Raw genomic sequence first — 26,128 nt, 5'->3', positions numbered from 1 at the left:
TGGAGGGGATGTGGCAAAATTGGGACATTAATGCATTGCTGGTGGAGTTGTGAACTGATCCAGCCATTCTGGCTGGCAATTTGGAATCATGCTCAAAGGGCTATAAAAGAATGCCTGCCCTTTGACCCAGCCATACCATTGTTGGGTTTGTACCCCAAAGAGATCATAGATAAACAGACATGTACAAAAATATTTATAGCTGCGCTTTTTGTGGTGGCAAAAAACTGGAAAAGGAGGGTATGTCCTTCAATTGGGGAATGGCTGAACAAACTGTGGTATATGCGGGTGATGGAATACTATTATGCTAAAAGGAATAATAAACTGGAGGAGTTCCAGGCGAACTGGAGAGACCTCCGGGAACTGATGCAGAGCGAAAGGAGCAGAGCCAGAAGAACATTGTACACAGAGACTGACATACTGTGGTAAAATTGAATGTAATGGGCTTCTGTACCAGCAGCAATGCAATGACCCAGGACAATTCTGAGGGATTTATGGTAAAGAATGCTACCCACATTCAGAGGAAGGACCGCAGGAGAGGAAACATATAAGAAAAGCAACTGCTTGAACGCATGGGTCGGGGCAGACATGATTGAGGGTGTGGACTCGAAACTACCACACCAATGCAACCACCAACAATTGGGAAATTGGTCTTGATCAAGGACACATGACAAAACCAGTGGAAAAGTGCGTCGGCCATGGGTGGGGGGAGTGCGGGGGGTGAAGGGGAAAATAGGAGCATGAAACATGTAACCATGTTAAAAATGATTATTAATAAATGTTAAAAAAAAAAAATAAAGGGGGGCAGCTGGGTGGCTCAGTGCATTGAGAGCCAGGCCTAGAGACAGCAGGTCCTAGGTTCAAATCTGGCCTCAGACACTTCCCAGCTGTGTGACCCTAGGCAAGTCACTTGACCCCCATTGCCTAGCAGCCAATACACAGTAGTGACTCCAAGATGGAAGGTGAGGGATTAAAATAAACAAACAAACAAACAAACAAACAAATAAATAAATAAATAAAGGTGAATGTAGAAAGTTATTTGTTACATAAAATGATTGGGGTGAGGAAGGAGGAAAAAAATAAAGGGTGAAATTTAGATAATATCTTTTGTTCTTATATTAAATTTTTTATTAGTAAATGAGAGAGTATGGAACATAGAAACAGGAGTCAGGCAATCAGTGTTCTAGTGTTCTTTGAGGCCACTATTATTATTTTTTTAATGTAAACCTTTACTTTCTGTCTTAGAGCCAATTGGTTCTAAGGCAGAAGAGTGGTAAGGGAGAAGGAAGGGGAGTTAAGTGACTTGCCCAGGGTCACACAGATAGGAAGTATCTGAAGTCACATTTGAATCCTGGACTTCCTATCTCTAGGGCTGACTCTCAATCCATTGAGCCACCTACCTGCCCCATGGAGCCATTATTAATAACTAAATAGCATTAATGAAACAAAGAAAACTCTGGAGGAAGACTGATGAGGGAGTTGTTTGGCACAAAATAACATAATGACATACTAATGCTTCTCAGAGTGAGAACTGAACACGATGGGGTGAATTTCTGTGAGACTTTATGCTTTAGAAAAAATGGCGGGATTTTGCGCATAATTAAATTTTGTATTTTAGGTATTTTTCTGCCTTTATTTTTTCAACTGCCAAATGAGTTTTGTAAGTTTTGAGATCAAGTAAAAGAAAGCCCTACTATACAAACGGTACTGTTTGGGAAGTCTTAACTTACTAGTTGCAATGTAATGCAAGATTGTTGGACATCTTTATATCATTTACAGCTCTAACAATCATCAATTTTGGGAATCCTTTAATTGTCATAGGCTAAAACAGAGCCAGAAGGGACCTTAAAAGAATTATCGATGAACACACTTTGGTTTCTGCTACTGTATATCTAATCTCCCCACAACTAACTATCCTTGCAAAACTCACATGTAGAACCTAACAAGAGGGGCTGAAAAAAAGTTGTAATGAAAGATTTCTTGCATTTGCAATATTACCCTAGGCAATCCTGTCAGTTAGCAGACTGGAATTCTGGCCTGGCGGGTGCCACCCACATGCCAGCTGACAGTTGCTCTGTGACTATTTAAGCCCCTGCAAACCCAACCTTGGGGTTCTGATTTCCTTGACCTCACCCAGACACCCAGCTACCCTTGACTTCCCCTTGGAGACCCGGGGTGGTTGAAGGGAGGTGGAATGTGGGCAGGATTTTAGCTTAGAGTAGCCTAGGATAGGGGCTAACCCCTAAACCAACTTAACAACTACATCTGTTTAGCTGGTGGATCAAACAACATCAGGGCAGTGTCAGATTATCTCTGGCTGAGGGCTGGTTCCCTCAGCCAGACCTTACCTTCTAGGTCCATTGGCAACACTTGCCAGTCGCCCCTAGCAACAGCTTCTCAAGACCCTAAACCCTCTTACCTCAGTTTTCCCTTCCCAGTTTCAAATAAATTCCTTAGCCTGAATCAGTGAGTTCCTGTAATTCTTATATCATCACCTAAGGCTAAGGGGACTGAGGAGAGGAAAGGAGAGAATATCAATTAGTTGAGTTTACAGAGAAGCCTCCATTGTATCCAGGAAGTTGAGCTCCACTTCCTGCTGGGTTCTGCTCTCACCTAATAGGAAGGCAGCTCACTCAACATCTTAAAGGAGCCTACAGCTAGCAGTGGAGATTGACTGGGCATCACAGCTGAGATTGCTCAATACTGATAGCTCCAAAACTCCTGCTACTTTAGTTACAGGCTCCCAGGCCCCTGGTGACTCACTTTACCACCAGCATCTTAATATCCATCACATTATTATCCATCACATTATTATCCATTACAAAGTTCCCAGGTATTCTTATACTACTAACCTCATGAAGATTTCAGAATGAAAGTTCTTTATAAACCTTAAGGGAAACTCAGTGATGAAGTAGATAAAGAGCTTTTGGCATGGAGTTAGGAAGATTTGAGTTCCAGATACTTCCTTACTGTATGACCCTGGACAAATCACTTTAACCTCTTTGCCTCAGTTTCCTCATCTGTGAAACAGAGGTAATAATAGTACCTATCTAATAATAGTAAGGATTAAATGAGATAATAATTGTAAAGTAATTAGCATGGAGCCTGGCACAAAATAACTCTATATAAATGTTAGTTATTGTTATTATTTCTACCTTAAAACATATAGAAAGAGCAGATTAAGAAGCATTCTAATATTTCAGATTTGGTATCAGTAGAGATCTGGATTCCAATTTTACCTCTATACTACTGTCAAACCAGAAGCAAATAACTTCTCTGAACCCAGTTTCCTCCTCTGTAAAACAGGGACAAGGATGTCAACAGTACCCACCTCACAGAGTTGTTCTGAGAATCAGATGAGATAATGTACCTAAGGTAAACCTTAAAGTTTTGAAGTTTTACCTAAGATAAACCTTAAAGATAACTAAATGACAGCTATCATTAAAAAAAATATGAATTAAATTTTGACCTCATCACTCCCTTCTCAGTCCTGGCACCAAGAAGAAAGTGAGAACTGTAGGGGAATGGTACCAGCCAGCAGGGACTTTCACAACCTGCCTAATGAGTCTAGGAGTTCTACTTGTCCAGAGGCAGGCACTCATCTGCTAGATCAATGAACTAGATGGAGTCGAAATGGTTAAAATCTCCAGGCAAACCAGGCTGTGGTTTCAAGTGAACTAGGATGACCTGACTTCGAGAACCAACAGGCTAATGTAGGAGATCCTGGCTCTGATCTCCAGAGAGAAAATGCCAACATATTGACCCACTTCTTCTCTCTTTCTCTCTGATGAAGGAGGAGATAATTGAGCAGAAAGCAATGAGACTTTAGGGGCCATTCCAGACCAACTATAATGCTGAGAGCCAAGAATTCTGGGGTCCTACACTAAGCCAACTACTGATGTTCCACATGGTTATACAAGACAGAGTATTTTAAGAGCAAAAAGGCGCCTTCAAGACCATCTAGGCACAACTCTTTGTTTTACTGATGAGAAAATTGAAACCCAGAAGTCAAGTGGCTTGGCCAAGGTCACAAACAAGTTACTGGAAGAGCCAGGGCTGAATTCCAATTCTCAAATGCTCCTTCCACTATACCACATTCATTGCTCCCAGAGTACCAAAGAAATCATCAGTCTTCACCTCTAAAAAAGATGCTTCCTCCCTCCCATGACTAAGCAGCAAACGTAGAAGGATTTGAAAGCAACACCAAAGTATCTTCATTTCAGCAGAGCTGCATCAGGGCTCCTAGTGATTACAAGATATTCTAAACTGAAACATGATTTCCCCCAGCAGAGACAAACAAGGAACATACTTAATATAGAGCTTATTCCCATAAGGAAGCACTGTTACCTTCAATGGGCTTCATGTTATCTCCAGATTGCTTTTTTTTAACTACTTCATTTTCACATCATTCCTTTGGAGTTTTAATTTATGCTGGTGACCTCACAGTCTTATGATGCTTTGGACTCTCCAATCCACCCTCCACATAACTACCAAATTAACGTTCCTAAATCACAAGTATGATTATGTCTCTCTCATCAAGAAAATTTTTCTGTGGTTTCTTTACTGCCACTAAAATAAAACATAAAGTACTTATGATTGCCATTTTGGAAAACCTTTAATAAGACTTTTACTGGCTTGCTTCCCATTACTCCTCTTCATGCATTCTATATTCTAACCTAACTGGCCTGTTTGTTGTTTATAAAACTTGATATTTCAATTTCAACCTTTACCCCTTAGTACAAGCTGTCTGCCATGAATGGAACGGACTCCTCTTTGCTTCCATTTCTCAGAATATGTTGTTTCCTTCAAAATACCACTCAAATACCAAAACTCTTACAGGAAGCATTTTTTATACACCCTCCCCCACCCACCCCAATTGTTAGTGCAGAAAAAGCACTTCAAATAATTACAAACAATTTATCTTTATTTGTTAACATATTGTATCCAACTGGTAGGCCACAATCTCATCCAGGGCAGTTGTTTTTCCTTTTATTTTAGAATTTTCCTTATCCACCACCATGCTTTGCATGTAGCCTGTACTTAATAAATACTTCTTGGTTAAATCTATAAAATGAAGAATTGGTCTACCTAGTCTCTCTAAAAGTAACCTCCAATTCAAATAGTGTATGGCTTATCAGTTCCATTTTACAGATGGGGAAATGGACAGTATAAACAACTTTCCTGAAGTCACACAGCATACCTGTGCTGGCTGAAACCCTATCGCATCCTTCAAGACCCAGCTCAAATGCCACCTCTTTAATGAAACTATATCTGATCTCTACTGATAGAAATTAGTTTCTCTTCCTTAAGTCTTTAAGAACTCTTGGTTTACAACTCTCATTCATTTATTATAATTAGTTACCCAACATTGAACCATAAATTTCATGAGGACAAACTATTTGTGATTTAATCTATTTCCTACACTCCACCAAGTGCCCAACAGTGATCTGCAGAGATCTGCTAAATTTATTCACGAATTGAAGATCGAATCCCAGATCTCCTTATTATAACTATATATATGCATATATATATATGTGTGTGTGTGTGTCTATAGCACTTTTAAATTTTATAAAACATTTTATACACAATAAATTAGTAAGCAAGCTAAGCTATGCAAATATTGTTACTAAATTATATTATTAAAATTATTAAGACAGAGTAGTTAATGAATTGTTAATAAGTTTTAAAGATGCTGTTTGAGGGGGCAGCTGGGTAGCTCAGTAGAGTGAGAGTCAGGCCTAGAGACGGGAGGTCCTAGGTTCAGACCCGGCCTCAGCCACTTCCCAGCTGTGTGACCCTGGGCAAGTCACTTGACCCCATTGCCCACCCTTACCAATCTTCCACCTATGAGACAATACACCGATCAATAAATAAATGCTATTAAAAAAAAAAAAGATGCTGTTTGAACTGAAATTTTCTGATACCAAGACAGCCATTCTTTCTACTATAAAACACATAACCTTTCTTTCTTGCTCAGGCAACTTTCAAAGGGTGGGGGTCAGTAAGAAATATCATGAGGAAAAACGGTCTCAGAATTAAGTAAAACCCAGGGAAATTTTGTCCAAATGTAAATGTAAGGCATTTCACAAATTCAAAAACATGACCACTGCTCAAATTCCTTCCTGCCCTCCAAGGATTCTCCAGGCAAGCCCAACAACATAAGCCAACTCTGAAAAATCTCTCATCATATGCCAGCCCCCATCATCTCTGCAGGAGGGGGACAGCCAAGAGTGAGCCCTAACCAGAGCTTTCAAACACAGCAAAAGAACAGTAGCCACTAGGAAATGGACTAACCCAGAGGAAACTCAGGAAAAGCAAAAGCCAAGAAAAGTTGGGATGGGGAGGTAAAGCGGGGTAGTGGGGTGAAGAGGAACTGAGCTGACCAAACAGGAAGATTCTGGGTAAGAACCAGCATTCCAGCAATGTTTCCAACAAAGGCCACCTGTGCTGAGAATATCAAGGAAATAAAAGTACCAAGACCATAGCCTGCTCTCTCTGGCTACATCCTTTACTGAAAACAGCATTTACTGAATCATCCAAGAATCTCAAGTCCTCAGTAATCAGAAGAACAGGTCTCTCTATTTCATAGACTGTATAGACTGGGCTGAGGTCCAGAAACTAGAAGCTTAAAGATTCATTCATAGGTACTAAAGTGACCACTACATGGAAGCCACTGTACAAGGATGAGTAATACATGATTTTTGCACTCAAACAACTTACAGTCTATAAAGGGGATACTCTCTGCAAATATTCTAAGACAAATTTAGTAATAACATTTGCATGGCTTAGCTTCATTTTTCACTTGGGTCCAACTCATCATGACCCCATTTAGAGTTTCCTTGGCAAAGATACTAGAGTGCTTTGCCATCTCCTTCTCCAGCTCATTTGGCAGATGAAAAAACTGAGGCAAATAGGGTTAAGTGACTTGCCCACAGTCACACAGCTAGTAAGTATTTGAGGTCAGATCTGAACTCACGAAGATGAGTCTTTCTGACTCCAGACCTGGCACTCCATCCACTGTGCCACTTTCCTGCCCATTCCCCCACTGTATAAGTCAGATATGAATAGTTTTCAAAGGACAAATTTCAAACCATCAATGACTGCACAAATACATGTTCCAAATCCCTAACAGTTGTTTTTTTGTTTTCGTTTTTATTTTTAAGGAAAATAGCTGTGCCTAGAAGAGCTAATATAAACCAAGGCAGAGTAAAGAGACTGAACTAGGAGAACCACTTATACAACAATTACCACATAATAAAGGAAAACAACTGTAAAAGACTAAGAATGTAGAAACGGTGCAATGATCAATCACAACTCCAGAAGACTGATGATAAAGGATGCTTCCCAACTCTTGCCAGAGATGATGGATGGAAAGTTCAAAATAAACAAATATTTTCACACAGCTGTTGTTTTTTTTTTTAAACCCTTGTACTTCGGTATATTTTCTCATAGGTGGAAGATTGGTAAGGGTGGGCAATGGGGGTCAAGTGACTTGCCCAGGGTCACAAAGCTGGGAAGTGGCTGAGGCTGGATTTGAACCTAGGACCTCCTGTCCCTAGGCCTGACTCTCACTCCACTGAGCTACCCAGCTGCCCCCTCACACAGCTGTTTTTTAAAAAATATGCTCATTTGTTATAATGAGAGAACTTTTTAGGAGAAGGAAGATATTTTTAAAAATACAAAAGAGGGGGAGGCAGCTGGGTGGTTCAGTGGATTGAGAACCAGGCCTAGAGACATGAGGTCTTGGGTTCAAATCTGGCCTCAGACACTTCCTAGCTGTGTGACCCTGAGCAAGTCACTTAAGCCATACTGCCTAGCCCTTATGGCTCTTCTGCCTTGGAAACAATATATAGTATTGATTCCAAGATGGAAGGTAAGGGTTTAAAAATAAATAAATAAAAGAGGGGAGTGGCTAAGTGGCTCAGTGAATAGAATGCCAGACCTAGAGATAAGAGGTCCCGAGTTCAAATCTGGACTTGGACACTTCTTAACTGTAGGACCTTGGGCAAGTCACTTAACACTATTTCCCAGCTCCATAGTATCAAACCTATGCTACATGTGCAGGAGAGGGGCTGCTCCCTTCCCCCTTTCCATATGTGCCTGAGAGCATTTCTCACATTGCCCACCCCTCTGTCCAGCAGCCCAATGGGAGCACTTCCTCCTCCTCTGACTGGGGTAAGGTGGGGGACTCAAGTGCAGTGTGAGGGTTGCAGTTTGGACATTCGGTCCCTAAAAGTTCTCCATCCCTGCCCTAGCCCATACTGCTCTTCTGCCTTGGAGCCAATATCTCATATTGATTCTAAGGCAGAAGGTAAGTAAGGGTTGGTTGTTTTTTCTTAAGACACAAAAGAGATAAGAAGGAAATTCAGAAAAACTGGGTCATATTGGAACCATCAGGTCAAATTTATTATATATTTAAGGGATATGTCAGCTGTATGGAATAGAGATTTACAGTGTCACATACAATCCTCTTTCCCTGTTCTTTCTACAAAGAAATGGCCATGTATGATGTTTGTCCATTTCAAAATAATAACGATTTTTTAAAAATCTTTTTAAACTCTGAAATTTTGCTTCCAACCACAAGGTGACAAAAAATGGAAACAGCAATTTTGGAACCACTGTAAGAAGGCAGGAACCCATGAATAAACCAGACTTGGAGCTTTGAAGTACTCCAACAGTTCTGAATTTCAACTCGGACATTACGAAATTCAAGTGGCTAAACCATCCATACCCTTTGACCTAACAATCCCAGGCCTGCACATATTCCCCAAAGAAGTCAAAGACTAAAAAAAAAAAAAAGATCCAACATGTTCACAGCAGTGGGAAAAGGCTGGAGGCAACACTTCAGCAGAATGCAAAAAGTTCACAGAAAAAAACTAGAGCAATGAATTTAATTAGGTGTTATTGTACAGTAAGAAATGATGAATATCAAAAATTCAGAGAAATATGGGAAGATTTGTAGGAGTAATTCAGAGCATAACAAGCAGAACCAAGAGAATACAAATAGCTAAAGTAATATAAAAGATTACTAAAAAAAAAGTCTAAACACAGAAATAGTAACGGTCTCAGAAAGCTAAGGATCCTTCATGGCAAAGAGGTAAAAAGACTACTGGAACAGAATATTATATATATTTATATATATATATATATATATGTATATTCTCAGGTACAGTTAATATTTTGGAACCCATAGCTATTGGACTTCCCCTCACCTTCCATCAACTGTACATGTGTCTTATATATTTATATGCTCTTCTATTTACATCCCTCTTCCATCTGATAGTCTTTCAAATATTTGAATATAATTCTGATGCCTTCCCCACATCTTCTCCAGGCTAAACATTTCTAGTTCTTTTCAAGGATTCCAGAATTCTAGGATTCCAGGATTCTAGAATTTTGAGCTGAGAAGGACCCCAAAGATCAGACAACTAGTTTAGGGAGGGAGTCAGGAGAGGCTTCATGAAGGGAGCTGACACTGAAAATAAGGCTTTAAAGCTGGATAGTATTTCAACAGGTGGAGTTTGGGGAAAGTGCCAGGAGTTAGGGCTGGCAGCTCTGACTAAAGGATGGGAGACCATGTCAAGTTAAGGGAACATCATGAATTGGTCTGAAGGGAAAGTAATGGCAGATTGGGTTACTAACAGGTTATAAAAGGCCTTGAATGACTAAGAACTCTAGATTTGGGAGCAAGAGCTCTAACTAATCATCCTACAATTCACTGTTATTCATTCATTCAGTCATGTCTGACTCTTCATGACCCTGTGGACTAAAGCATGCCAATACTGTTCATGAGGTCTTCCTGGCAATGATACTGGAGTGGTTTGCCATTTCCCTTTCTAGTAGATTAAAGCAAACAGAGATTAAGTGACTTGCCCAGGGTTACACAGCTAAGAAGTGTCGGAGACTGGATTTGATCTCAGGTCTTATCGAGTCTAATCCTAGCACTCTATTCACTGAACTTTAATTTATATATTAACTTAAATGAAACTGAAAATTGCCTCAACCAAAACAAGACTAACTAAGCCACTAAACATTAGCAGGGCAAAGAGGGGCAACCAGGTGGCTCAGTAGATAGACAGATCTAGAGACAAGAGGTCCTGGGTTCAAATGTGGCCTAAGTACTTCCTAGTTGTGTGTCCCTGGGCAAGTCAGTTAACCCCAACTGCCTCCCCCTTATAACTCTTCTGCCTTGGAACCAAAACTTAGTATTGATTCTAAGACAAAAAATAAGGGGTTGGGGGTGGGGGGAAGTTTTGGTTGTTTTGTGTTTTTTTTTTAAACCAAACATGAGGGGGCAAAGAGAAAGCAGCAAAGTGCTGTTTGTATAAAGCAAATTTTGTTAGTTAAGCTTTGCTGACTTCCCCTTTCCCCCTTTTTTTATTCTTTGTTACAGAGGATGACTCTCTGGGAGGGAAGGGACATAAGATTTTTTGAAAAAAACTTAAAACAATCTGATTTAGTTCATTTAATGAGGCAAAAGGATGAGAACGATACAAAAGAAAAAATGTCTTCTATCAATGATAAAAATGTATTTTCAAATTTACATTTTCAGATCAATTTTATTCTAAATGTAACAACACTAAAAGCAACTTTTTTTTAGCAAGAATAACATGCCTACTACAAACATTTTACAGTTAGCAATAGTGCTGAAATGTGACAGCTCACCTTGTAAGATGCTTCAAAATAGTTTTCATTTTCTGCTTTACTTACAATACTCTTAGAGATCCTTCCAGTCAACTGCATTTTCACTTAAAAGACAAGAGTTTGGTTTTTAAATTTATGGCGTATGTGGGGAAAGGCTCTGTTTGTAAACGCATTGGTAATTTTGCCAGAAGCATGGAATTCTGGCTCTACCACTTAGCAACTACTTGTGTTTCCTATGTCACCCCCTCTGGGTTTCAATTTCTCATTATTATCCTCTTTTACTGGTGAGGAAAGTGAGGGTCAAAGTTAAGTCCAGAAACAGAGAGAGCTAGTTAGCTAGATAGCACTGGGGATACAAAAAGGGGTAAAAGACAGCCTCTGCCTTCAAGGAATTCACAATCTAATGGGGGAGACAACATGTGAACAATTATATATAAAGCAAGCTATATACAGGATAAATAGGAATTAATTAATAGAAGGAAGATGCTAGAATTAGGAAGGGTTGGGAAAGGCTTCTGGTTGAAGGTAGGATTTTAGTTGGAACTTATCGGAAGACGGGAAGGTCAGGAAGGAGGGAGAGCATTCCAGGCATGGGGGCTAGCCAGAGAGAATGGCCAGAGCCAGGAGATGGAGTGTCTTGTTCATGAAACAGCCAAAAGGCCAATGTCACTGGGATCAAAGAATCCTTGTCCAGGAGATAAGGTGTAAGAAGACAAAGTAGAAGGGACTAAGTTATGAGAGACTTTGAATGTCAAACAGAGGATTTTGTGTTTGCTCCTGGAGGCAATAGGAAACCACTGGAATTTACTGACTAGGGAAGAGACATGATTTGTCCTATGTTTTTAAGAAAATCACTTTGGTGATTGAATGGAAGGTGATTTGGAGTGGGAAGAGACTTGAGGCAGCAATATCCACCAGCAGGTTGTTGAAGGAATCAAGGCAGGAGGTGATAACAGTCCGCACCAGGCTGATGGTAGTATCAGAGTGAAGAAGAGATGTATTCAGGATATGTTACAAAGGTGAATTTGGTAATAGCTTGGATATGAGGGCAGTAAGAGATAGTGAGAAGTTCAGGATGAGGCCTAGGTTGTGAACACAAGAAACTGGGAGGATGTTGTTAGGGTTAGTTGTTCTCTATAGTAATAGGCAAGAAGGTGGTGGTGGTGGTGGTGGTGAGTTTGAGGGGGGAATCAATAAATATTTCCTAGGGTCCTACTATGTTCTAGGCACTGTGCTGAGTGCTTCCTGCATCTACCACTCTACCCACTGTCACATTTGTGTGTTCTCCTTGTTAGGGACTGTGGTCTATCTCATAGATATTCATCATCATTCTTTCTTGGCAGAATCATCTTACTGTAATAAGAAGAAGCAGGATATGGTGGAAAGTGCACAGCCCCAACCAGGAGTTAGGTGACTAGAGGTCCAGTCCCACCTAATAAAAGCAAGTATTTCTACAGTGCCTGGCACTTTTAAAATACAACCCTGAGTGGAAGGTGCTATTCTTACCCCCATTTTAGAATTGAAAAACTGAGACGAACAGAGGTTAAGTGATTTGCCCAGAGTCACACAGCTAATAAGCATCTGAGGTCAAATTTAAACTCATGTCTTCTTGATTTTAGGCCTAGCGTTATCCACTGCACCATCACTAATTCCGCATGTAACTTTGACCCAAGCCATCTACTCTCTCTGGATTCTAAGTTTTCCCTCTGCAAAATGTTAGGGTTAAACCAGTTGATCTCTAAAGCCCCTTCCAGCTCTAAGATTCCATGATTATGTTAGGATTATAGTTTTTAAAATATCTTATATGTACACGACACCTTCCTTCTAAATAACCCAAAGGCTATTTCTAGTAGTTTTAATTCTTACTTTCACCATAATTCCCAGGATTGGATCAGGGAATGGATCAGGTCTTATTATTAGTTCCATTTTATACAAAAGAAAAACAGAGACCCAGGGGACTCAAGTAAATTTTCTAAAGTCATAAAGTAAGAAGATTCCATTCCTTGATAGCAGAGACAGGTTCATTTTTGTCTTTGTAGCCCCAGTGCATAACATAGTGTCTACCTGGTACATTGTAAGTGCTTAATAAATATTTGTTGAAATGAAAAGGAAGGAAAGAAAATAAGTCAACAACAGTAAATTGAACAGCTATATTCTAGGCCCAAAAGACTGAGATATCCTAACCACCATGGCAGAGTTGGGATGAGTCACATCAGACTTGTCAGTTTCAGCTCTGATCCATTCTATATGTCACTGCCAGATTGATCTTGCTGGGGTAAAATGCCAGGGTAAATGGCATGTTAGCAAGGGCACTAGATTTAGAGTCAGGAGATACTTCAACCAGTGTGTATTACATAATTATGCCCCATCTAGGTGTAAGGCATTCTTCTAGCCACAAGGAATAAAAAAACCAAAATGAAACATTCCCTGCCCTCAAGGAGCTTATATTTTATTTATATATATATATACACATATACACATATATATGTGTGTGTGTGTACATATACACATATACATATGTTTGTGTTGAGTCTGAATTAAAAATATTTATGTACATACTGAATGTAGGGGCAGCTAGGTAGTGCAATAGACAGAGCCCTGGGCTTAGAATCAAGAAGACTCATTCATCTTCATGAGTTCAAATATGGTCTCAGACATTATTAGCTACATGACCCTGGGCAAGTCATTTAACCTCTTTGCCTCAAAAGTTATCTATAAAACGAGCTGGAGAAGGAAATGGCAAATCACTCCAGTATCTTTGCCAAGAAAACCCCAAATGCGGTCATGAAGAGTCAGACATGACTGAACAACAACAAAAATATTGAATATATTGTCTCTATATATGCATATATAAATAATATGTATAATTATATATGTATGGAAAGAGAGATGAAGAGGAAGAAAAAGAATGAGAGAGAGAGAGAGAGAGAAAGAGAAAAATGTTAAGGGGGGTGGAATACAATTGCTGGAGGAAACAAAGTTTAAATCGTGGAAAAAAGAAAAAAAATTCAGAACAAGCAACTGAATTTTGTTTAGATGTCCATTTAATTTTTATAAGGCATGCTCATAGCAAATTTGGGGAATGGAATAGAGGGAAGGATGAAAGAGCAGGAACTCTAGGGGAAGCAGAGAGGGAACTGATTTGTTTAGGTTATTTAATGAACAGAACGTGAGTGAAGGACGACCAGATGCAGAGGAAGATGGAACTGCTGGCAAAATCACTGTCTCCCTTCTTCAAGAGCAAAAGCTTTCCAAAAATAATTTCAAGTAGAAGTCCAGCCTAATCTCTCCCAACAAAATATCGCTATCATTTCAGAAAAGAACAACTGCAGTTGTGCCCTCAAGACTTCAGTGTTTCTCTGAGACCCACAATTCAACTTCTTAAGGAAAAAACAATAAAGTATTTTAAATAATTAGAGTACCTCCCCAATGCCATTAATAACAGTTCAATAATTCAAATAATAATAGAAATAGAACATTTATTAAGTGTTTACTAGGTGACAATCTCTACTTTCCTTTTCTTAAATATTTTCCTGTCTTAGAATCAATAATTAGTATCAATTCTAAGGCAGAAGAGCAGTAAGGGCTAGGCAATTGGGGTTAAGTGACTTGCACAGGGTCACACAGCTAAGAAGTGTCTGAGGCCATATTTGAACCCAGGTTCTTCCAACTCCAGGCTTAGCTGCCCCTGACAGTCTCTATCATCAAAGAGCTCACACACTCACTGAGGGAGACAACATATATAGAAAAGTAGGGCTTCAAGTCAGTTGGAAAGTCCTGATGGTCCTTGGGTACTAGTGATATTGCAGGTATTAAGCCCTGGCACCACTCCATTTTGCCAGAAGAGTTATAGTTAATAACTCTCTGATTATTGGTAAGTCTGATGCAAGGTAGTCAAATCAACAACCATTTATTAAGCACCTACTATGTGCCACTGTGCACTAAGCACTGTGAATACAAAGAAAGACAAACCTAGCCCCTACTGTTACAGAGCATATTTTCTAGCAGGGAAAATAACATACAGACAACTATAACAAGATGCATACAGATAAATTTGAGATACTATCAGATGAAAGGCACTGAAATTAAGGACCAAGAAAGGCTTCTTGTAGAAGAGTAGGACTTTGAATGAGGCTTGAAAGAAGCCAAGGTGGGCAAGAGATGAAGAATTCCAGACAGAGGAGATACCCTTGCATAGTGAAAAAGCCATTTGACTTTACCTAACAGGGTTAACACTTTACTTGTTCCTGTATATACTCAATATCAAATTGACAAGCATTTTCTAAGAGTTTACTTTGTAAAAAAGGTAGCTATGGCTCAGTAGTAAAATGCACTATGCTTAGAGTCAAGAAGACATGAGTTCAAATCTAACCTCAGATACTTCCTAGCTATATGACAAATCATGTAACCTCTCACTGCCTGATCAAAGGATCCAATGGAGAAGGAAATGGCAAACCACTCCAGTATCCTTGCCAAGAAAACCTCTTCTATAGTCAGTAAGACACAAGTGAACAATAATACTTTGTAAAAATTGTCAATAGTCTCTCTCATCATACTTACTCCTTGTAAAATTCTTTTTATAATATTTCTTCAAAAATTAAGGAGTTTGCCCAAGTGGCGGGAGCATCAGGGTCCATGGAGTCACTGTAAATGGCAAAGCCTTACATTGATCTCTATTGTCTGAAAATCAGGCCATAGGATGTATGGATACCCAATCAGACCCCTCTGTGTGACTCTCTTCTGATTAATACTTTTTATTATTAAAATTACTACAATCTATATTTTTAGGATAGCCTCGTTTTGTGGCATAGATAGAAAATTTCTTTATAGAGATCCATTTATAGAACTCCCATTATAGAATTCTCCTTAATACTCTATAATAAACCAGCATTTAATGAGTTAATAATTACACCCTCAGTGAAATAGCAGAAGCTGCTCTTTTCTCTATCTCAGAGTTTGAAGGCCATAGCATGACAAAACAAAAATACCTTTTTGCCTCAATCCTTTCTCACGCTGAATTTAACCCTATGAAACCCAAATATTCTCACACTTTGCTACTTTCCCACATTAGACCTGTCCCCCCAAATTTGAGAGTTCTCACACTCTAATCCATTTTTGGAATATGTTGAAGGTCTGTTATCAAAATAATAATTGGATAACCTAAGGTCTTGGTAATCTTGAAATTTTTTTAGACTAAAACATAATCAATATGAGAAATTGAACTTTGCTTGCCAACTTTCTTGTAACCTTGGGTTCTTCTCTATTTTGAATTTGAAATGTAAATTTTCCCAGTATTTGTGTGACTGTGAGAGAAAAGTATAAAATAAAGATTCGCAGGAAGTCTGAGAGAACAGCTTCCAGAAAATCCACTGTGTCTCTGACTCTCTTTCTCCCTCTCGGCTAAACCATCACACCTCTCAAGATAACTGGAAACTGCTGGCTGGCTTCCAGCAGCAAAGAAAAGTTTTTCCTCACTTTTTTGGTCTTTTCAACAATCTCCTTACAGATCCTCACTGGCTAAAGTTAAACTCACCCATAGTCTCCCTTAGTCAATTGAAGGAAGTATTCCTAAAATGTCAATTCCAGGGGTAGCTGGGTGATTCAGTAGATTAAGAGCCAGGCCTAGAGATGGGAGGTTCAAATTTGGCCTTAGATATTTCCTAGCTCTGCTCTGTGACCCTTACTGCTCTTCTGCCTTGGAACCAATACATAGTACTGATTTTAAGACATGTTAAGGCGCTTTTTTGTTTTTTTTAAGTCAATTACAACTTCTAACATTTAGTGTCTCTCTTTTTTTTTTTTTTTTAAACCCTTACCTTCAGTCAATACTGTGTATTGGCTCTAAGGCAGAAGAGTGGTAAGGGTAGGCAATGGAGGTCAAGTGACTTGCCCAGGGCCAAACAGCTGGGAAATGTCTGAGGTCAGATTTGAACCTAGGATCTTCCGTCTCTAGGCCTGGCTCTCAATCCACTGAGCTACCCAGCTGCCCCCTAATGTCTCTTTTTAAAGAGAGTAATAATTCTCTATAATCTCTGTAGAAGAGGTTTTTGAAACAGGTGTTACATTTCTCTCCATGGTCAAAAACTTTTCAGTCCCTCAAAAATCATTTTGGAATATATGTACTCCACCAGTATTAAATATAATATATAGATATCATGATAGAAAGCACCACTTAACAAACTTTTAAATAAGAAAAAATAAAGCACTAGCAATAGTAACATTAAAAGCAATAAATGCTATCATAAAGCATTAAAAAGTACAAAAACATATATAATTTGACAAGAATCAAATAACTGAAGGAATACCTCCTTCTATTTATAGGTTATATTGTTCTAATTCTATTTGACCCATTGATTTTTCTGTATTTGTACCCACGCTGGTTGTTGTTGTGGGGTCATTACCAGTATTTTTAACTTCTGTGTTTTGTTTTCTTATCCCAAAGGCATTCCACATTGTTTGTATAGACCTTCCCTCATTGTCTAAACTAGGATCCCCCTTGATCCTAGGCAAAGTTTTTGGACTTCCATATGTGGTGTCTGATTTTCTCCAACAAACTCCTTTTTAATCATTTCTCTATGCTGACTAAATAGCTTGAGTTGCTACTTCAATGTAGCAGGTTTTTTTTCTTTAGCATCTTTTAATAGTTCTTTTGTATCAAGCAGATGGCTTGTTTCATTTCTTGTATACCTATGCTTCTGTTCCACTTGAGTTTTCAATTCCATCTTCAACTGAAGCATTTTACAATCAAATTTTTCTATCTGGTTATGAAATTTCTGTTTAATTTCTAATGCAAGGATCTCCAATATATTCCAATCACTTAAGTCTTTCAGCAACATTTTGTGATTTTTCTGCCATTTTTGATCCTCTTGGGCCTAAGACCACAGTTTGTTTCTGAACATTAGTTCTTTGATCATCAACTTCTTCTGATCCAAATTAAAATTCTCTTCTCATGTATATTTATTTATATGATCTATCTATGATCATCTAGCCCGCATTTATAACAGAAACCATTTCTACTTTTCTGACTGCATCTGGTTGGTGTCCTGGTATTAAATTGTTGTGACCTGATGATTGGGATATCATTCTTACTAGGTGACCTCCATCCTTGGTTATCTTCATTTCTTAATGATGATTTTTTGCAATTAAACTGTCACACCCCAATCTTGCATTTCCCTTTCAAAGTACATTTATCACTTATATGGCCAACCAGGTCCAAATTGTAACAGAAGATAATTCTACTTCTTCACTTGTACTGTGCTGGTGGTGATCTTGTTTCAAGTTGTTTTGACCTCTGTTCGCATCTTCAATCTTTATAAACTGTAAATTTAGGAATCTTTGTAAATGTTTGTCTTCAAATTTGTATGATGACTTTGTATTTCTCTAACCCACACATGAGAGGATACTTTGGCATTGGTTAGCATTGTTTTTCTCTATTGGGAATCTTTCTTTGCAAGGATATATATACCTTGCAAATTCATATTCTCCCCCACCTGGATGGTACTTTTCTGTTCCTCCTTGAAAAGGTAATTCTAGCTTCACACATAGATGAGTAAGGACCTATGTTCATTTTCACAGATAAGCTCTCCTTTTTTCACTCAAAACTTTCTTTGAGGGGCAGCTGGGTAGCTCAGTGGATTGAGAGCCAGGCCTAGAGACGGGAGGTCCTAGGTTCAAATCCGGCCTCAGCCACTTCCCAGCTGTGTGACCCTGGGCAAGTCACTTAACCCCCATTGCCTACCCTTACCACTCTTCCACCTATAAGTCAATACACAGAAGTTAAGGGTTTAAAATAAAAAAATTTAAAAAAAAAAAAACTTTCTTTGATTCCTTTCCTATCGACACCCCTTTTCCCCAATACACCCTCAACATTCCTGACCAACTCCTCCCACTCATAAAGAGGTATATAAACCCATACTGTTTCCTATTGTTTAGGTGCCTGGTATTTTTGAATGATCAGACAGATTGGGAAATTTACAGAATAGTAACTTAAGAGGCTCCCCACTTGTAACTTTTCTTTGAATTACCTTCTGATCTTCCAATTATTTAAATATTCTTAAGTCTTTATTTTATTCTCTGAGTCTGCTCCTAAAATCAGGTAGCCACTCTGAGTTTCCAATTTAAAAACATTATAATGAGCATTAAACCTACCAATCAGTCTTTAAAGAAGTGATAAATTTCTACATAGAAAACCAATAAGGTTAAACTAATCAATAAATATACAGGTTGTCCTAATTATTTATCAGCAAACTAACAAACACTTTGCATATAAGATTCTATGAGAAAATGATACCGATGGAAAAAGGGAAGGGGGAAATTAAAAAATACCAGATATAAGAATCCAACCAAGCAAGACAGGGTTCCCTAGGACAAGCTGAATATATAACAGGGTTATAAAGAGTCACCAACCAATTTCATTTGCAAGTTACCCCTAAAACTTCCTATTGACTCATTCCCACATTTCATTTTATAATCCTGAGTTCTAGAGTGATCCAAAAGTGTTTAGATACTTTTTAATTAATAAAATTGTAACATCTTTCTCATCAATCTTTTAGCTCAGGTCCTCCATTCCTGTTCATTAAAATTAAATGTTATTTAACAAACTGTACAAATCTTCCTTAAGTTTGTACCTCTTTATACTAAATCCCCAAGAATATTAAAATTATAAAATTAACTGTCATCAATAACTACACAAAGATATAATTTCACCTAGATCACAGCCAAGTCATTTTCCGCCTTCACTATAACTATAATTATAAGTGACTTCTTACTTCTAAAAACACAGTCCCATCATTTAGTTCACTTAATATATCAAGCAGAGTCTCTTCTCAAGAACTTTCTTTATACTCTTTGAAAGATAAAAGTTAAAGGTACAGCTAAGTGCCTCAGTAAATAGAAAATCAGTCCTGTATTCAACTATGACCTCAGACCTTAGCTGTATGATTCTTGCCAAGTCACTTAACCCCCACTGCCTAGGCATACTGATTCTAAGATAGAAAGCAAGAGTTAAAAAAAAAAAAAAAGATAAAGGTTAAAGCAATTCTATCAAGAAAACCTCTCCATCTTCTTTCTCTATCTTTCCAACTTCTCTCCAATCATAAGGAAACAATCATGTAGCTTCTCAAGCAATCACTCTTTCTCCATCAAATTCTCATTTATAATGTTTCTTCATAAAATTAATTAAAACACTTCTCTCAGGGGCAGCTGAGTGGCTCAGTGGATTGAGAGCCAGGCCTAGAGAAGGGAGGTCCTAAGTTCAACTCTGCCCTCAGACACTTCCTAGCTGTGTGACCCTGGGCAAGTCACTTAACCCCCATTGCCTAGCCCTTACCACTCTTCTGCCTTGGAGCCAATACACAGTATCAACTCCAAGACGGAAGACAAGGGTTTTAAAAAAAAAACAAAAAACACTTCTCTTAAGAAGTTTTTCCATCCCTTCTTTCTCTGTCTCCTCTACAAACTCTTCACAGATCCTTAAAAATTATAGTCAAACTCACACACAGGACACATTCTCTGACTCCACAGGGAGAAGACAGTTAAAGCTATAAATCTTAAAGAGAAGATCTCAGTTTCAATAGGACCTTAGGAAGAACTCTTGAAATAGATGTTACATTCAGTTTAGTAATTTTGGGGTATAACCCCAAAGCTCTTCATGCCATTCTGCTATACGGCCCTCTCAAAAACTTGTTCATCATTGACGAAAATAGAATAACCTATAGTTTGTTTTTTTTTTCTTTTTGAGGATAATCAAATATAAAACTTTTAAAAGAGATAATACAAAAACTGATAGATACAATACTCCCTTTTTTTTTTAATACCCTTACCTTCCATCTTATAATCAATACTATGTATTAGTTCCAAGATAGAAGAGTGATAAGAGCTAGGTCTAGGTGGTTAAGGGGCTTGGCCAGGGACCCATAGCTAGGAAATGTGTGAGGCCAGATTTGATCCCAGGACTTCCCATCTCTGAGCCTGGCTCTCTATTCTCTGAATCACTTGGCTGCCCTTCCTTCCTTTGTAAAACAAAACAAATTCGCCTTCTCAATAAACTCCAATGGTTCCTATAATACTTCTAGGATCAAATACAAATCCTACTGTTTAAGATCTATGGACCTTTGCAACCAAGTCCTAACTTATCTTTCCATGATAATTATATACTCTCCTTCCTGGACTCTACAATCCAGCCAAACTAGCTTTCTTGGTGTTCCTTACAACACAGGACATTCTCTCCATAATATACAGCTCCATCTCTCTCTGTCTTTATACCAGCTATTCCTCATGCTTGGAATGCACTCCCTCCTTACCTGTGCCTCTTAGGAGCCCATAATAGTTTCTTTCAAAATTCAACTCACATTTCACCACCTACAAACAGCCTTTCCAGATCTCCCAGCTCCTAGCGTCTTTCCCCTTCTTCCCTGCCTCCCAAAAAATTATCTTGTATTTATCTTGTATAGACAAGTTTTGTCTGTGTGTATTTTTGTATGTACAGTCTCCCGTACATAATGTATTATGGGAGGGCATACTACTTGAGGGCACAAAGTTTCATTTTTTTCTAATATCCCTAATGTTTGTTGATTGATTATAAGAACTATGACTCTACTAACTCACCTTTCTTTGACAAGAATCAGTCAAATGCTATTAAATAAAACTAGGAAATGCAGTGCCTAAACCTGGAATCAGGAAGACCTGAGTTCAAATCCTGCCTCAGACACTTACTAGCTCTGTGGCCCTTGACAAGTCACTTAAACTTTGTCTTCTTCAGTTTCTTCATCTATGAAGTGAAGATATAAAAGTACTTCCTTACCAGGGTTGTCATGAGGATAGCATGAGATATTTCCAAAGTCCTCTGCAAATCTTAAAGTGTTATAAGTGCTTGTTATTATTATCATTATTATTAATAAAAGTCAATCATTTCTACCCTCAGTCATCACTGATCTCTCCCTTTTCACTAGCTTCTTTACATCTACTCAATCATGTCTTCTCAGATTCAAAAATAAATTCCTTTTGCTCTTCCAGCCTTAGCCAGCTACCATTCTATCTCTCCCTCTCACCTCAGTTGCTAAATTTATTGGAAAAAGCTGTCACTACCAAGTGCTTCCACTTCCTCACTTTCCATTCTCTCAACTCCTCATTATGTAGTCTCAGGTCAATGAAGTTGCTTTCTCAGTGGCTAATTCCTAGGCGCCAAATTCAGTGGTTTGTTTTTTTTCCTGTTATCATCTTTACTTTTCTGATGCTTTTGACACTCAGTTTATCCCCCACCTCCCTTGGATAAAGAACTCCTACTTCTTGAATCACTTCTGTTGACTCCTAATCTTCCCAATTTCTCTTTGTGCTTCTGTCTGTGGTTGTTCCAAGGGTCTGTTCTTGGTACTCTTTTTTTCCTTTTCCCCCAAGCAATCTCATTTATTTCAGTGGCCTTGAAATGCCACCTCTATAAGAAATAATCCTCAATGTTCTAACTAGTCCTGACTTACCCAAACTGACAGTTAACTGACCTCAAGACTTCCTCATTTTTATATACCACTATCTACACCATGATATGCCCAAAATGCTATCTTTTTCCTATCATTCCTCCTTAAACCTACTTCTCCTCTGGGGCTTCGATCCTTCTCCCTGTAACAAGGACATTCACCCAGCTAACCCCGATCAAAACTCTGGAGTTATATTTAACCTTTTCTTCTTCATCTTTCATCAATCATCTATCATCCAATCAGCTATCCCTGTACTAATGATTCCATTTCTGCAACATTACTTGGCACTCATCTTCCCCATTCCCTTCTGTTCTCACCAAACTAGCACAGGTCCTTACTATCCCTAACAGGCCTACTACAAAAGACTCTCAATAGGTCTTCTGCCCTATAATGCTTCATATATATATATATGCTTCATATCCTTCATACCACAGCCAGAAAAAATGTCCTTCTTACACCTAACTTGGGTCATTTGAGCTCAAAATCTTCAGTGGCTCCTCTTGCTTGTCTTTTGATTTTGTTTTTGTAGTTTTGGTTTTCCCATGGAGTCACTGGCTTTTATTTGGTCCATTCTAATTTTTAGGGTGTTTGTTGCTTGAAAAATCCAAATACTTGTCAAGTAAGGTTCAGATACCTCTGTCTGCCCTCTACAAACTGGTGCTACTTTATTTTCTAGTTTTCTCATATTACTCCTCTTCCATGATCTAGGCTCCAGTAAAACTGAACTACCTTCCCTCTGATCTACCAATTTGCACTGAATTCTGACTTGGCTCAGTGCCTAAACTGTCCTTTCCTTCTTTACCCATTGATGACTGATTAAAGCTAACTCAAGTGCCACCTTCTCGACAAAGCCTTTCCAGATCGCTCACACACCTCTTCACTCCTATCTGCATCTTACCTAACTCAAAGAATCTTGTATTGTAAATCTCAAAGAGCAACTCTATGAATTATAGCTATCTGGGTTGTCCCCTCATTCCCCCACAAGATCCTCAGTTTTACTGAGGGCAAAGATAATGGCTTACCTAAACTTTGTATCTTTCCGACACCTAACAGATGCACACAGAGGTGCTTAATAAATGTTTGCTGTATAAATGAACAAATGTAAGCAAACCAATTTTATGTGCATTGTAGCATTAAACATAGGTCTCCCTCCATGCTTCCTGGGCTCCCCCATCTGCAACAGGAATTATTATAACTAGGTCACTATGATTGGAATGCATGACAATGATGAGCAACAAAGTTCACTACCAGATCCCCAGGCTAAATGGACACATTTAATGAGATTTGGGGTGGGAATAGAAAAAGAAGAGGGACATAGAGAGGGTCACAGACCATATTCACCATAATTTATAGGCAGGAATTTACGGGATACAAATGGGAGACAAGTCTTCTATTAATACAAAAATAAAAAGTCTTGAACATAGCAATTAAGCCACAAGATTTCCATCCGGCAGACTAGACAGAATACTGATTGTACTAAGGAATTAGGAAACCTGGATTCTACCTGACTGTGTAAGACTGAACAGTCACCACTCCTCTCTGGACCTCAATTTACCTATATGTAAAATGAAGGAGGTAGTCTAGAATATTCCTATAGTCCCTTCCAGTAGGAGACTTGTAGAAGCAGCACATCTATAAATTGGGTCAAAAAGTATTTTCCTATGCTACAACACATCTCTGGCCCTCCCACTAACAAAAGATACCCAGGTTTTAAATCAGACAAGCCCTTCCTCACTGAGATCTTAGGAAGACTCTTACCCAATCACAACTGACAATGGTGGGGGGTGGGGGGAAAGACCCAGGCAGTGAGAGGATGTTCTTGAAGGAAACAAAGCAAATTGGGTCAGACAGGATCAGAATCTCTAGCCTGGGCCTGACTCCTCTGCTCTTCTCCCCACCCTTTTCCACCCAGTGATCAGGGTTGATACCAAAAGTCCGACCTCCCCACCCCCAAAACACTGACTGTAAGGAACCCAAAATGAGCAAGTGGTTGGTTTTCTCAAAAGTAATAAAAATCAAGCATTTTTTGAGTCTCACAAACACGAAACCAATCCCCCAAAATTCATGAATCATATCACTAAGCTATGGGAACAAGAAAGGATGTTATTTTTCAGCATACTTCAGGATTCTCCCTTTGTCCAGACTCTGTCTATCAATTGCACTTCCCGCTCCTCCTCTTTCCCCCACAAACGCATATTTTTTCTGTTACATTTTTTTCCATATTAGCCTTGAGATTTCATTACCTCCCCCAGCAATGTCTGACATCTTTTCCATAATAGGATTGTAACCGGGACATCAGAACTTGGGATGGGTGGGGGTGTTACAGTATCACCATTTGCTCTGTATTTCCCCCTCCCTCAATCTCCCCTCCGCCCCCCAAACTGTGTTTACCAACAGCTGTGAATGCCTTGGCCTGCCCAGTTTATTTACACACAGACAGAACAACTTACTCTGTTTTTTAGACTAATTTTTAAAAAATTAAATAAGACATCTTAGAATGTAAACTTCCTGTGGTTGGCAAAGATGCAGTTAATTACATTTAAGGCAGATTTCCCAGGGCTTGCTTGGCTTCCTTTTGAATATATAAGGACTTTGATTCTTGGTTGTATTTTTTTTCCTTTTAATTCATTATTTTCCTCTCTTAGGGGAAATCTTTAAAGCCATTTTGCAAAAAACACAAACCACCCATCCACTGGCCTCCTTTCCCCCCAACCTCTGTCAGGGTGGGCTTTCCTTTCCCTCTCCTTCCACAAATTAAAATAAAACAAATCAAATCCATGACCCCTTTATAAGCCTCCCTACATATCAAGTCCAAGGGCTTCTCCATCACATAGGTTACAGTTTTAAAGATCCACGCCACAGGGACAGAGGGGGGAAAACACGGATAAGCGTGTGGATAAAATAATGGAGAAGGCCCAAAGCTAGGCAGGATGGGAAAATTTTAAAAAAATAAAAAACCAAATGCTGACAGCCAGGGAGCCGAGTCCATGAAAAACCTCGCTTGCAAATTAGACTGAAAAGAAAGCCATCAGAAGGGAACGAACATGTGCAAGGGCAGCGGCTGAGATCACAGTCTGGGGAGAGGGAGGGGGCCTTGACCTCCTCACCTCTGGTACAAAATTAAGGAAATCCTAAAGACTCACCTGGTTTAAATCTTCATCATTGAGTAAATGAGACTCCCGGGGCTTGAAGCAATTCTGACACTTGCTTTTGTTGAAAATGTTGGCCTGAAATTTCCGGCAGGGGTTCTCTTTCGCGGACATTTTTCGGGTGTCCAGCCAGTCTCTAGAGCTGTCCTCTTTACTTCAAGGAAGGTGAGACGGAGAATGCCCTGGCGCCCTGACCCTCGCCCCTGCGGGTCCTCTTTCCCCAGAAGATCATCCAAAGAGTCCCGCAGGCAGGGGATGGGGTCTTGGAAGCAGAGAAGGAGACGGAGGTGGGGAGGGGCCCGAGAGAGCCCGGCACGGTTTCCTCTTGGTTGGGTTGTGCAATAATATCCTCAGATCGGTTGCGGGCTTTGGCAATCCAAGGATTGGGCGTCTCAAACCGGTCCCCGCTCACTTTGGGGGCATCCCAATTTCAGAAGAGGGAAAGAAGTTAAGCCGAAGACATAAAATTTGGGGTCGACCTAGGCACTGGCTCAGTCACCGAAGGAAAGGTGCAAATCCATATCCCTTGTCCCGGGAAAGGCAACCAGACCAACCAACACCACAAGCACGGAGAGAGATTCCAGGGACGCGGTCGTAACGCTTCTCCCTCCACAACCCGGCGGAGGCAAGCCTTGGGGGTGGGGGCAGTCCCCCGGATAAGGCACGAATGCAAGGCGGCTGCGGGCACTGGGCCCGTCAGTATTTCAGGGCCGGGGATTTTCCATGCAGAAGAATCCAGATGGGAAGCTGCCCGGCGGAGAGGGTCCGAGGGCCCGCCAGCAGAGACTGAACAAGACAGAGAAATGCAACTCCCACCCTCCCCCCTCCCAAACCCCCCCCCCCGCAAGGACAACGCTGCAGGTGAAA

The 26,128-nt window shown here is 39.5% G+C and overlaps 1 protein-coding gene across 2 annotated transcripts in view; it reads right to left on the bottom strand.

Moving 5' to 3' along the window:
• Positions 1 to 26,082, bottom strand: part of LOC123235499 (myosin phosphatase Rho interacting protein) — a 243,059-nt gene extending 216,977 nt beyond the window's left edge. For both annotated transcript variants that reach the window (XM_044661644.1, XM_044661652.1), the window contains exon 1: positions 25,256 to 26,082. In XM_044661644.1, the coding sequence (XP_044517579.1) occupies positions 25,256 to 25,375 (120 nt within the window). In that variant the 5' untranslated portion in view covers positions 25,376 to 26,082. The remainder of the gene's footprint in view (positions 1 to 25,255) is intronic.
• Between the last annotated feature and the right edge of the window lie 46 nt (positions 26,083 to 26,128).

This window comes from Gracilinanus agilis, chromosome 1 (genome assembly GCF_016433145.1).
Source record: "Gracilinanus agilis isolate LMUSP501 chromosome 1, AgileGrace, whole genome shotgun sequence".
NCBI lineage: Eukaryota > Metazoa > Chordata > Mammalia > Didelphimorphia > Didelphidae > Gracilinanus > Gracilinanus agilis.
Note: the sequence above shows the minus strand (reverse complement) of the source record. Positions and strands in the feature narration are given on the sequence as shown.